Source organism: Mustela nivalis, assembly GCF_964662115.1.
Source record: "Mustela nivalis genome assembly, chromosome: 15".
Taxonomy (NCBI): Eukaryota; Metazoa; Chordata; class Mammalia; order Carnivora; family Mustelidae; genus Mustela; species Mustela nivalis.
In genome coordinates, this window is record NC_139034.1 from 29748316 (window position 1) to 29761479 (window position 13164).

A 13164-nucleotide genomic window follows, 5' to 3' on the forward strand; every position below is an offset into this window, starting at 1 on the left:
CCTGAAGCAAGAACCATCTTAACTTTTTAATCCATTAAAAAAATCACTTTGTCTTTTGTCAGAAGGTTTTTATCAGCTTTAAGTTCCTAGGATTGACCCTGTTATTTTCATTAAAACTCACTTTATAATCTATAAGTAGTACTGTGAGATACACCAGAGAAGGAAACAATCAGGGAGCTTAGAATAATTTCAAGAGGTCACACTGTCTGGATCTTTGCTTCTAGATACAATGTGCCCATTACCTAATATTGCTCATTCAACAATCTGTTAATCTTCAGTGGTGAAAATTTGTCTCCCTTAACATTTTATTCTAGTATTTAATCACTCTAGAACTCAAGAATTTCAACCTTATTTCTACTTGAATTTTCTACCATTTCAACTTGCTTCCTCTTTATTCTCACTTAAGACGCAGAACAATGGATCACTACTCTCCTTATAATAGCTTCATCCATTTGAAGACAACTGACTCTAAGACTCCTTTTATAAAAATTAAATAATCTTAACTTTTAAAATCATTCTCCAGAGAATTCCTATAATTCTCTGGACTCTATTTGGTTTTTATATAGTATTGCCAACCATATATTTTTAAAAAGATTTTATTTATTTATTTGAGAGAGGGAGTGACAGAGAGTAAGCATGAGTGGGGAAGAAGGGCAGAGGAGAGGGGGAAGCAGACTCTCCACTGAGCAGGGATCCTGATGTGGGTCTCAGTCCCTGGACTCTAGGATCATGGCCTGAGATGGCAGGTCTGCCTTAAGTGAAGGCAGATGTTTAGCTGACTGAACCACCCAGGCACCCCCATTGCGAACCATGTTAAGAGCAATCAAGAATGGTCAACTTTTTAATAAAGAACTTTTTATAAAACGGAGGTCCAAATTATTTGTTGACCATTAACAAAGATCTTGTGTTTAAAAATTTTTTAAAATTATAATTTTTAAGTGGTGAACATACTGAAATTTGCTATGTAAGTTGCAGATGTGGCAATTCAAAGTAACTACAGTATGGATGGGGCAGAAAAAGAAACCTTGGGAAATTCAACTCTTACAGAGCAAAGGAAGAGAATCCCAAGGCAGAGAAGATTAAAAATCTCAGCAAGAAGTGTGTGGTATAAAAATATATTTCCCCATGATTAATGCCTCCAGATTGCTCTGGTCTAGCTGCTAAGGTTGCACATTTATTTTCCTTAATTTTTTCTACTTTATTTTGTGAGGCTTTCCAAGTCAAGGAAATGGATTCTCTTCAACTCCCTGGAAGAAGCATGGCTATGGTGACACCTTCAACAACCTGTGACCATTTCTCCAAGTTAGAAGGGAAATTATTAGGTGTAAAGTGTTTTTACCTTATCTCATTTGATCTTCAAACCAACTCTTTGTAGTATTATTATCCAAACTATACAAAAGAGTAAATGGAAGCTTTAAAGAATCCAAATAAGTTGCCCCAGATCACTCAATCATTAAGAGAACAGAGCTGAATTTACTCAGACACAAAACCAGGGTTCCTACCCAGCAATATTCCAGAAGCTGAGCAACAGGAGGTCTGGTAGGTATTAGTAATTATAAGAGAGTAGAAGACCAAGTTCAGTTAGCTTTTTATCATCACCATGCACTGGCAACTCTAAACAATGTCAGCTGATATATTTCTCTCAAGCTGCTACCTCACATTCCACCCATGCCATGATTTTGATGCCACGTTAACCCCCAAGTAATATTTTCAGATTATATGAGGCAACAGAGTCAAAAGATCTGATATTTGAGTCATAAACTACACTAAGCCAGTTTTCCTCAATTTTAACATTACATAGCAACAATAGGTACTATGTTTATTATGGTCCAGGCACTATGCTATGGGCTATATAGGTATTATCTGATAATCCTCCCAACAACTCCAGGTATACAATACTATCCCCAGTACCAGTACAAATGATTCTCTCTTTCCCCAATTGTGCTATTACTATGCACATACAAGTCTATTTCTTGAAGAGTATAAGCCTGGGTAACCTGATGAGAGACCCAGGGCATAAGGGCACTTTTTACATCTTACGCAGACTTGCTGGACTATTGTTAAAGGCAAATTTCAAAATTCAATGTTATTTTATCTTCAGAATAAATAGCAGTACCCTACTGAAGACTGAACCTACATGAAAGGCACCAGGCTACTACCCTAACTGCCCTACCAATAAAATGCTACTCTAAGTGACATGAAATAAAATTAGTCATACTTATCACAAACAAAAATGTATGTATGTACATACTTGTCTGATTTACATGTGCTAACATTTAACATTTAACATTTTAACTGCATAAAGCATCTAACAAGGGACTAGTAAGACCCAAACAAGTTTTCAGAAAGAAAGCTAGCCCTGAGTTTTGCTCTTGGGGTAAGAGTAGATAATTAAATCAAGACTGGTAGTTATTTTCTTACTATAAATCAACAGTTGCTAGGAGGGGTGGTACTCCCTTCTAGGGCATGTTTAGAAATTTTGTTGGGGGTGTTTCTGACTATCACAGTAATGGCAGGGAGAGTAAAGGCTGCTTTTTACAAGTGGGGATCAAGGTTGCTATCAATTCTGCACAGTGTGGGAAAATCAATACAATGAAGAATTTTTCTTTCTCTAGAACTTTTGAATGTCCTCTTTGACATCCATGTAGGTTGAAATATATGTTTAAAATTATCAGAGCCTAGAATCTAGTTCCATTTTACAAGGTATTTTTTCTATAGTTTTAAGTTATAGGATTTTCCCAAAATGTAACTACTCAGCAATATGAGAAAGGCTGTATTTCATTTGTTCAGAAATTTACAAAGACCATATATCATTTCAGTAATTCATGTCTCCCAATGACAATGCTGTCTGTGCTATGTGAATTATCGATTCTATCTGTGGTGCCTGTCTATTTCATCATATCTTCTTGTGCAGCTGGGCACAAAAAATTTACATGTTAGCAAATCTATTATTCTATTCTATTATTCTATTAAAATAGAGAGTATTTAATAGAGAGTATTATAAAATTATATTATTATAAAATAGAGTATTTAATGGAATATTCCTTAAAATAATATATATATATATATATAAAATTAACATATAATGTATTATTAGCCCTAGGGGTACAGTTCTGTAAATCGCCGGTTTATATACTTCACAGCATTCACCATAGCACATACCCTCCCCAATGTCCATAACCCAACCACCCTCTTCCTACCCACCTCCCCCATACAACCCTCAGTTTGTTTTGTGAGATTAAGAGTCTCCTATGGTTTGTCCTGATCCCATCTTGTTTCCTTTTTTCCTGACCCTCCAAATCCCCTACATTGCCTCTCAAATTCTTCATATCAGGGAGATCATATGATAATTGTCTTTCTCTGACTGACTTATTTCACTCAGCATAATACCCTCTAGTCCCATCCATGTCATCACAAATGGCAAGACTTCATTTCTTTTGATGGCTGCATAGTACTCCATTGTATACATATATACCACCTCTTCTTTATCCATTCATCTGTTGATGGACATCTAGGTTCTCTCCATAGTTTGGCTACTGTGGACATATAAATTGCTATAAACATTTGGGTGCATGTGCCCCTTTGGATCACTACATTTGTATCTTTAGGGTAAATACCCAGCAGTGCAATTGCTGGGTCATAGGGTAGCTCTATTTTCAACTTTTTGAGGAACCTCCATGCTGTTTTCCAGAGTGGTTGCAGCAGCTTGCATTCCAACCACTAGTGCAAGAGGGTTCCTCTTTCTCCGCATCCTCGCCAGCATCTGTCATTCCCTGACTTGTTCATTTTAGCCATTCTGACTTGTGTGAGATATCTCATTGTGGTTTTGATTTGTATTTCCCTGATGCCAAGTGGTATGGAGCACTTTTTCATGTGTCTGTTGGCCATCTGGATGTCTTTTTTGCAGAAATGTCTGTTTATGCCCTCTGACCATTCCTTGATTGGATTATTTGTTCTTTGGATGTTGAGTTTGATAAATTCTTTATAGATTTTGGATACTAGTCCCAATAGTTCATTTTTGCCCTTGCTTCCCTTGCCTCTGGCGATGCTTCTAGGAAGAACTTGCTGCGGCTGAGGTTGAAGAGGTTGCTGTCTGTGTTCTCCTCAAGGATTTTGATGGATTCCTTTCTCACATTGAGGTTCTTCATCCATTTAGAGTCTATTTTTGTGTGTGATGTAAGGGAATGATCCAGTTTCATTTTTCTGCATGTGGCTCTCCAATTTTCCCAACACCACTTGCTGAAGAGACTGTCTTTTTTCCATGGACATTCTTTCCTGCTTTGTCAAAAATTAGTTGACCACAGAGTTGAGGGTTTATTTCTGGGCTCTCTATTCTGTTCCACTAATCTATGTGACTGTTTTTGTGCCAGGACCATACTGTCTTGACGATGACAGCTTTGTAACAGAGCCTGAAGTCTGGAATTGTGATGCCACCAACTTTGGCTTTTTCAATATTCCTCTGGCTATTTGAGGTCTTTTCTGCTTCCATATAAATTTTAGAATTATTTGTTCCATTTCTTTGAAAAAAAAAAAAAAAAAAAAAAGGATGGGATTTTGTAGGGATTGCATTAAATGTGTAGATTGCTTTAGGTAGCATAGACATTTTCACAAGATTTCTTCTTCCAATCCATGAGCATGGAACATTTTTCCATTTCTTTGTGTCTTCCTCAATTTCTTTAATGAGTACTTTATAGTTTTCTGAGTACAGATTCTTTGCCTCTTTGGCTGGGTTTATTCCTAGGTATCTTATGGTTTTGGGTACAACTATAAATGGGACTGATTCTTTAATTCTCTTTCTTCTGTCTTGTTGTTGGTGTATAAAAATGCAATGGATTTCTGTGCATGGATATTATATCCTGACACTTTACTGAATTCCTGCACAAGTTCTAGCAGATTTGGAGTGGAGTCTTTTGCATTTTCCATGTAAAGTGTAAAGTATCATATCATCTGCAGAGTGATAGTTTGACTTCTTCTTTGCTGATTTGGATGCCTTTAATTTCTTTTTGTTGTCTACTGCTGAGGCTAGGACTTCTAGTACTATGTTGAATAGCAGTGGTGATAATGGACATCCCTGTCGTGTTCCTGACCTTAGCGGAAAAGCTCTCAGTTTTTCTCCACTGAGAATGATATTTGCTGTGGGTTTTTCACAGATGGCTCTGATGATATTGAGGTGTGTACCCGCTAAAACTACACTTTGAAGAGTTTTGATCAAGAAAGGATGCTGTACTTTGTCAAATGCTTTTTCAGCATCTATTGAGAGTATCATATGGTTCTTACTCTTTCTTTTATTAATGTATTGTACCCCGTTGATTCATTTGCAGATGTTGAACCAACCTTGTAGTCCAAGGATAAATCCCACTTGGTCATGGTGAATAATCCTTTTAAGGTACTGTTGGATCTGACTGGCTAGTATTTTCGTGAGAATTTTTGCATCTGTGTTAATTCTTTTTTGATGGGATCTTTTGTTTTGGGATCAAGGTAATGCTGGCCTCATTAAATGAGTTTGGAAGTTTTCCTTCCATTTCTATTTTTGGAACAGTTTCACGAGAATAGGAGAACATTCTGGAGAATGTTCCATGTGCACTACAGAAGAATCTGTATTCTGTTGCTTTGGGATAGAATGTTCTGAATAGATCTGTGATGTCCATCTGGTCCAGTGTGTCATTTAAGGCCTTTATTTCCTTGCTGATCTTTTACTTGGATGATCTGTCCATTTCAGTGAGGGGAGTGTTAAAGTCCCCTACTATTATTGTATTATTGTTGATGTGTTTCTTTGATTTTGTTATTAATTGGTTTATATAGTTGGCTGCTCCCACATTAGGGGCATAGATATTTAAAATTGTTAAATCTTCTTGTTGGACAGATCCTTTGAGTATGATATAGTGTCCTTCCTCATCTCTTATTATAGTCTTTGGCTTAAAATCTAATTTATCTGATATAAGGATTACCACCCCAGCTTTCTTTTGGTGTCCATTAGCATGGTAAATTGTTTTCCACCCTCTCATTTTAAATCTGGAGGTGTCTTTGGGTCTAAAATTAGTTTCTTGTAGACAGCATATAGATGGGTTTTATTTTTTTATCCATTCTGATACCCTGTGTCTTTTGACTGGGACATTTAGCCCATTTACATTCAGGGTGACTATTGAAAGATATGAATTTAGTGCCATTGTACTGCCCGTAAGGTGACTGTTACTACATATTGTCTCTGTTCCTTTCTGGTCTACTACTTTTAGGCTCTCTTTTTGCTTAGAGGACCCTTTCCAATATTTCCTGTAGACCTGATTTGGCGTTTACAAATTCTTTTAGTTTTTGTTTGTTCCAGAAGCTTTTTATCTCTCCTATTTTCAATGCTAGCCTCGCTGGATAGGGTATTCTTAACTGCATGTTTTTCTCATTTAGTGCTCTGAATATACCATGCCAGTTCTTTCTGGCCTGGTAGGTCTCTGTGGATAAGTCTGCTGCCAATCTAGTATTTTTACCATTGTATATTACAGACTTCTTGTCCCGGGCTGCTTTCAGGATTTTCTCCTTGTCACTAAGACTTGCAAGTTTTACTTCTAGATGACAGGGTGTGGACCTATTCTTATTGATTTCTGAGGGGCATTCTCTGTGCCTCCTGGATTTTGATGCTTCTTCCCTTTGCCATACTACAGAAATCCCCTATTATAATTCGCTCCAATATACCTTCTGCCTCCCTCTTTCTTCTTCTTCTGGAATCCCAATTATTCTAGTATTGTTTCGTCTTATGGTATCACTTACCTCTCAATTTTTCCCCTCGTGGTCCAGTAGCTGTTTGTCTCTCTTCTGCTCAGCTTCTTTATCTCTGTCATTTGGTCTTCTATATCATTAATTCTCTCTTCTGCCTCATTTATCCTAGCAGTAAAAGCCTCCATTTTTGATTGTACCTCATTAATGGCTTTTTTGATTTCAGCTTGGTTAGATTTTATTTTCTTTTATTTCTCCAGAAAGGGTTTTTATTTCTCCAGACAGGGTTTTTCTAATATCTTCCATGACTTTTTTGAGCCCCGCTAGCACCTTGAGAATCATCATTCTGAACTCTAGATCTGACATATTACCAGTGCCCATATATATATATATATATATATAATATATTTTATATAAAAATATATAAATAGTATAATATATAAAATATATATTATATATAAATATAATATTACATATTATAATATATAATATATTATATATATTAATATATTATTTATATTTATGTTATAAATATAAGTATGTTTATATATAAACATAATATATTTAATATAAAATATATATTTTATATAAAATATAAAAAATTAAATATATATATATATATATATATTAGACTGGTGAATAGAACAGAGCCACCCACTTGATTTTGGGTGTATTTTGGTCTCTTAGACGAAACTACCTCCCAAAATCTCTCTCTCTCTACACACACACACACACACACACACACACACAAATACAAATAAGGGTAAACATGATGAAGGGATGGAATATGGCTATAAAGATGAAAATTTAATAAAAATTCTACAAAATGAGTTGATAAGGTAAGTCGGTTGAGGAAAGAAAGAAAAAAAAGGTAGAGAGAATCTGCTCAGGCTGGGGACTAGACCAAAGCCCTGTGCTAGATTCAGGGTATATTTTGATTTATTATAAGAAGTTGTATCACAAAATTTTTTAGAAGAAAAAACCCTGTATGTATACAAAAGATAAAGTTAGATACAATGAAGGATAAAATATGCCTATAATAATAAAGGTTCCAGAAGATTTTCTTTAATGAAAGGTATTGTTAAGATAAACTAGTTAAAAAATGTTAAAAGAAGAAAGAGTAAAAGTTAAACAAATTAGGATAAGAAAAAAAAAATTTAAAAAATTTAATTAACTATGCAAGACTAAAGAATCACAGGGAGAAAGCCATGAATTCCATGCTTTGCTTTTCCCTCCTCTGGAGTTCCGCTGTTCTTGATCAGTGAGCTTGGTCTCGGAAGGATGTTCTTACGGATTTTCTGGGGGAGGGGCCTGTTGTAGTGATTCTCAAGTGTCTGCCCGAGGCGGAATTGCTGCGCCCTTGCCAGAGGCTGGACTAAGCAATCTGCTCTGGTTTGCTCTCAGGAGCTTTTGTTCCCTAAAAGGTTTCCGGTTTCCATAGAGCTTTGGAGGATGGGAATGAAAATGGCGACCTCCCAATCTAGGGCATGGAGGAGCCGAGAGCTTGGGGACCCCTCCTCAGTGCACGCTTGGAGAAAAGTGCTCAATCACTCCTGTCTCCCTGGTCTCTGGCCGCGCTCCGAGCTCACCTGGCCCGTGATTGAGCGCTTCTGTCTCTGGCTCAAGGCCCTGTTTGGAGTCTCCAAACCCAGCAGATTCCTGCTGCTCTGTTCTTCCAGGGGGTTCTCCCTGGATCTGCCACTTGTGGGGTCCCTACTTAAAGAGCAGTGGCCTGACTGTGCCACAGATCATAGTTTAAGGTAGAGAGCTCACTCCTCAGAGCTCCATTCTCTGTAGCCGGCTTCCCCGCTCTAATACCTGCGAGCTCCGCTACCCTCAGACACCCTGATCCTTCTGTGACCCTATGGGACCTGAGATCACGCTGCCCCCGTGAGGGCTCCAGACCCATTTAGCCTCTGGAGTGATGTCTCTCAGTGGAGCACTTTTAAAAGTTCTGATTTTGTGTTCCACTGCTGCACTGCTTGCTGGGAGCCGATCCCTCCCCTCTTGGTCTATCTTCTAGTCGGTTCGAATTCACTTCTCCACACGTCTTTCCTTTCAGAAAGTGGTTGATTTTCTGTATCTAGAATTGCTGCTCTTCTTCTCTTCGATCTCCTGTTTGATTTGTAGGTGTTCGGAATGGTTTGATAACTATATAACTGAATTCCTGCAACCTGATGTCATCTCAGCCTGCTATTCTTCTGCCATCTTGACTCCTTTCCCCCTATATTTTTATTTTTTTAATTTTTTAAAAGATTTTATTTATTTGACAGACAAAGATCACAAGTAGACAGAGACGGGCAGAGAGAGAGAGGAGGGAAGCAGGCCCCTGCTGAGCAGAGAGCCCAATACGGGGCTCGATTCCAGGACACTGAGATCATGACCTGAGCTGAAGGCAGAGGCTTAACCCACTGAGCCACCCAGGCGCCCCCCACCCCGTATATTTTTAAAACTATGAGTCTAGTTACTATGAACTTCATTTTATGATAAAATTTAGGATATAAAGGCATTGTATGAACTTTAGAAGCACTGCTGAGACTCTCAATGCCATCCCATGTCCAGTATTGTAAGGACTGCTAATTATATACCAGTCTTTTCTGCTGTATTTACACATAGTAAGAAAAAACCATTAAGAGTATTATTTTAAGATTTAGTGTATGTAAAGAACAAGAACAAGTTACCTTAAAGTTCTTTTTTGTCTCTAGACAAGAACAACTGAAATTGGGGAGGGGAGAGGAAGGAGTAAATGTCCAGTTGGAAAGTACTCTAAAGAATATTCTTACCTTCCATTGCAAAGTGAGTGAATTTTTGGTCCGATTGGCTATCCTGGGTGGATTAGGTATGTCAGGTTCACAGCTTAAGGTGGTAAAGCTTTCAGCTTCTGAAGGAGTTCCCTTCATAGAATTGTATTCTGCCTGGACTCTATGGCGATAAAAATAAATAGTTTTGAACAGTAGAATAATTGTATCCTACCTTCAATAGGCATCAGCTTTAAGTACTTGCAAATCAGTAAAGTGTCTTCCAAATGTTCTATCAAGAAAACAAGGGTGGGCACCTGGCTAGCTCAGCTGGTAAGATATGTGACTCTTGATCTCCAGGCTGGGGTTTCAAGCTCCAAGTTGGGTGTAGAGATTACTTAAAAATAAAGTCTTTAAAAGAAAAAAAAAAGTCCGTGTCAAAGTAAAAGATGGCTCTTTAAAAAAAATACAGGATAGACCAGAGGCTTCATCCTATTTCTTGACTGTAACACAAAGTAAGAAATACATCTTAAGTTGTGACAACATATCACAACTATATGATATGTACTTGCTCATACACACACACAAGAAAGAAAAGTATTCTGCAACTATCCCTAAGGGATATATACAGATCGATTCTATTTTATTTGATTATTTAATTAAAAAATGCTGACTATAACCCCCAAATTTCATCATTTAATAATGGTTGCAGCCTACAGTTTGAAAGTGCTAAGTTGGACAATACTTTGGCTTTATCCACAGAAAATATTATTGAAGACTTAATTTAATTTAATAGTTTAATAGGAATAACCCCAACCACAAATGGGGTGACTAACCAAATATAGATTAATGAGTCCTAGCTTGGGAGGCTTTAGTATGTAAAATGTTGGTAAATTATAATAGAACTATGCAGAATAAAACAGTATTTAAGTTACCTCTCAGTTAAATGTTGTGAATTTTCTAAGAAGATTTTATTTTTAAGTAATCTCTATACCCAATGTGGGGCTTGAACTCACAACCCCAAGATCAAGAGTTGCATGCTCCACTGATTGAGCCAGCCAGCCACCCCTCAGTGCTGTGAAATTTTAATTTAATATCCCAAACTCTTTCTAAAACATGATGTAGTAAAAATACATTAATTATAAATCAGCAATTATTAATGCTTCTGTTCTGCAAAAATTTTAAAAGCGGGGAGTTTTCCATTTGCATATAATATGCAGACATATTAAACTTATTATCTGTATATTCATTCCAATCCCAAGGTCCTATAAACAGGATAACTAACACTTCAACATAACATTTCAGTTAAATGTTTTTGGTTTTTTTGGGAAACGTGTTAATAACTGTACCAAAAGAGAAACCAAAGTCCACAAATTCATGATTTTAATCCCCCAAATTAATAATTATATTATATTCCAGGCTTTTAATGAAATTATTTAAAAAACTACCTATGCTCTATCATATCATACTAAGACAACATGTAGACATTCCTTACTTTGCATGGTAATCTGTAGCTGGTTTGAGTTCATTTAAAGTGACACTTGTTTCTTCTCCTCTGGGGGAAAAAAAGGAGCATTTAACAGTCTGATAAAGAAGAATTTCCAGAGGATTTACATTATATACGCTTCAGTTTGTGGCAGTTTATGAAATTACACTGTTTCTTATTTTACCAGTTGTAATCATATTCAGATTCCATCAATACAGAATTTGTGTATTAAGACTATATACCAAACTTAAGTTATATACCTCCATACCACTTTAAAACAGAAAGGTGTCCAAACAAGTGGGTGCACAGAGGAGTTAAGATGGTGGAGGAGTAGGGGCTCCTACGGTTGCCTATTCCTTCCAATAAGGTTAGATAAATATCAAATCATTCTAAACACACAAAAAAATCAAACTGAGGACTGAGAGAACAAAATGGCCACCTTGTGGAAGGTAAGAGCTGTGGAGAGTTCATCTGGGGAAAGAACAGCTGTAGGTGCTGTGGAGGGGCGGGAGCCTTGATCATGGAAAGAGGAGAGAGAGAGAGAGAGAGAAACAAAAAAGTGAAGCAGCAGGCAGGAGACTGCACAAGAAAAAAAATCTTCCCCCACACCAGTGACTAAGAAAAGAAGGGGGCTGACTATGGCAAATTTTTATAAGCAGCAGAGCTCAAAGTCTTAAGTTTGATAAGTCTGTGCCATTGGTGGGGTTGTGCCTGGCAGACTTAGCAGTGCTCTGGTATGGAAGAAGGGCAGAGACCTGGGAGTGGGCAGTGTGGTCTGAGGATGCCCTGGGTCATACAGGGAAGAACAGTTCCCTTTTTTGAAATGCATTTGGGAATGGTGGATGGCCTCTCTGGGGGCAAAAGAACTGACAGCACCAATGTGCATCCCTGTTCACTAACATGGGAATACAGACACTGGCTGAGGGCAGCAAACCTTGGTGATGCTTTTTGCTGCACTTTACCATAAATTTGGAGCCACTGTGCAGTTGTGGGACTGCTTTACTGGGGCAAACTGGCACTGGCCACCGCATGGCAAGACCCTCCCCCAGAGGATCAGCATGAGTCCATAAAATTGGGAGTTTGGAAACCCAGCCCTGTGCCTGAGATAAAACATAGGGGGTGCTGTGCCACCTGAGAGAGACAGGGTGAAGGCAGGGATCTGACAGAAGCTGAAACACAAGAGGGGTGACTGCTTTTCTGAGAGGGGTCCCTGAAGAGTGGCAGACACAAACTCCCCAGTATGGGTTGGAAAGCAGGGCAACACCATTTCCCCCATACCCATCAGCAATAACCAACTTCAGTGAGCAACACAGCACCACCCAACGCCCTCCTAGTAGAGGCTGGAGCTACTTACACCAAGCACCCCCCCCCCCCAGGCCCCAGTACCCTCCAAGTACATCTCCACTAGGGCAAGCCCGCCTGAGAATCAGTGCAGCAGGACCATCTGCCAGAAGACTAGCACAAATCCCTCACATGTACCAAGTCTACTAATCATAGAGTGCTGCAAAGCTTCAGTTCTAGGGGAAATAGGATCTAGAATCTCGTTTCTTTCTTTCTTTCTTTCTTTTTTTTTTTTGGATGGATCTAGCTTCTTTCAACAAGCAGACCAAAACACACTAGTTAAAACCTGCCATTACCAAATACCACCTACTACAGGCAAAGAGAATTCTGTAGAGGACTGACATGTAGGAAGCAGCAGCCAAAACAAAACTGCAGAGTGCACACTCTGAAACACCTCCTGAATCACCAGGCCCAAGAGAGTATAAAACCTTATTTTTTTTCTTTTTCTTTCTTTTTTAACCTCTTCTTAATATAGCCAATTAACTCTCAGGAGCAGGAGAAAAAGAGGCTTTCCTAAGAATCATCCCCAAAATTGATAAAACAGAGGAATTCACCCTAAAAGAAAGAACAGGAAGAAGTAACAGTCAGGGACTTAATCAATACAGATAGAAATAAGATGCCCGAATAAGAATTTAAAACAACAATTATAAGGATACTCGCTGGGCTTGAGAAAAGCACAGAAGATACTACAGAATCCCTTACTGCAAAGATAAAAGAACTAAAAACTTGTCAGGCCAAAATAAAAAATGGTATAACCAAAAGGCAAAATCCACTGGATGCAATGATAATAAGGATGGATGAAGCAGAGAATACAGATATAGAAGATAAAATTATGGAAAATAATGAAGCTGAAAAGGAGGAGGAAATAAAGGTATAGGATCATGAATGTCGAGT

At 38.0% G+C, this 13164-nt stretch overlaps 1 protein-coding gene across 5 annotated transcripts in view; it reads right to left on the minus strand.

Moving 5' to 3' along the window:
• The window catches only part of FNDC3A (fibronectin type III domain containing 3A), a 173755-nt gene that overhangs the window by 35389 nt on the left and 125202 nt on the right, over positions 1-13164 (minus strand). For all 5 annotated transcript variants that reach the window (XM_082701580.1, XM_082701578.1, XM_082701579.1 and 2 more), the window contains 2 exons: positions 10939-10998; positions 9489-9627 (listed from right to left, as the gene is read on the minus strand). In XM_082701580.1, the coding sequence (XP_082557706.1) occupies positions 9489-9627; positions 10939-10998 (199 nt within the window). The remainder of the gene's footprint in view (positions 1-9488; positions 9628-10938; positions 10999-13164) is intronic.